The sequence below is a fragment of the Sodiomyces alcalophilus genome, assembly GCF_042370955.1.
Source record: "Sodiomyces alcalophilus JCM 7366 unplaced genomic scaffold ACRALscaffold_2, whole genome shotgun sequence".
Classification (NCBI taxonomy): Eukaryota; Fungi; Ascomycota; class Sordariomycetes; order Glomerellales; family Plectosphaerellaceae; genus Sodiomyces; species Sodiomyces alcalophilus.
Genome location: NW_027263533.1, coordinates 7,948,493 through 7,949,622, shown reverse-complemented (window position 1 = coordinate 7,949,622; position 1,130 = coordinate 7,948,493). Strand labels below are relative to the sequence as shown.

Sequence of the window (1,130 nt, the reverse complement as noted above, 5' to 3'; positions counted from 1 at the left end):
AGGGAATTACCGGCCTTAGTAGGGTCCTCCTGGGATATAGAGGCCCCGTCTACTAAATACGAGGCCCCCTGGGCCTTAGCGCCTTTAGCAGACCTACGCCCTTACTTTCCCGGCCCTATAGCGCCGCAGCCCTCTATAAAAGACCCTACCGACACTTAAATAGCCTACCTCGAAGCCCTAACGGAAATCCAGTCCCTAGGCAGCTAGGCATCTATTTGCTACACCAACGGCTCCTAAGGCCACCCTATAGGCTACCCGGGCCCTATAACGCCTAAGTAGGCGGCGGCCGCTATTATATAGTGGTTACCCGCTAATAGGCCCTGTAAAACCCTAGGAATTAACCTAGGCCCCTCTACTAAAGTCGCCGACGCTAAACTATACGCTATAGTTTAGGCCCTAGAAACTGCCCTATAATAGTCTTCTAGGCCCCTAGAGTGCTATATCTTTAGCGATTTATAGGTGGCTATTCAGAAGCTTTAGGCCCCGTTCGACAATTTCAACAACTTGTTGAAAAACGTCAACAACTTTGTGCAAGGTACATCGTAGCCAAGACGCTAATTTATCGCCGGTCCTTTTCCACGATGTACCCCTTTTATGTAGAAATGCGTAGAAATGCAGAAGTACGTATTTTGTGTGCTGAAACCACCACTTTTGGCTGGTGTAGAACATCGTGACTACTCCTATATACATCGATAGCAGGCCTAGGTTCTATATTTCACATAGAGGTGGTCGCGGAAAGGTCCTGGTTAATTCATACAAAACATAGTTATAACCAAGTACCTTACGAATCTTAATTATTATCGTGGCTACGAATCTTAATTATTATCATAGCTACGAATCACTTTAAATTATAACGTTAGCTTCGTAAAAGAGCGCTGCCAAAAAGTTATTAAAGATCTTCAACAACTTGGAAGCACCTTTTGGGTGCTTCCACACTTTACCATACAAATAGGAACAAGTTATTGAAGATCTTCAACAACTTGTTCGCGGCTTGGCGTGGTACTTCGAAGACAGGGGTGTGACAGGGGTATGGCAGAGGTTGGCACAAAAAATGCGATTATTACGAAAATATCATATAAAAGGGGGCCCTTATGCATCGGTGGGTCAGGAGTTATGCATTTTTTGGCCAT

At 45.1% G+C, this 1,130-nt stretch overlaps 1 protein-coding gene across 1 annotated transcript; it reads right to left on the bottom strand.

The window, feature by feature from the left end:
* Window positions 1-476: 476 nt before the first annotated feature.
* ACRALDRAFT_2018142 (uncharacterized protein) lies at window positions 477-1,130 on the bottom strand (the record flags this gene model as incomplete). The annotated part of the gene is made up of 6 exons (XM_071019921.1): window positions 477-524; window positions 588-655; window positions 720-742; window positions 905-917; window positions 981-1,002; window positions 1,047-1,130. The coding sequence occupies 6 exons, from the start codon at window positions 1,128-1,130 to the stop codon at window positions 477-479; spliced, it is 258 nt and encodes an 85-aa protein (XP_070878262.1).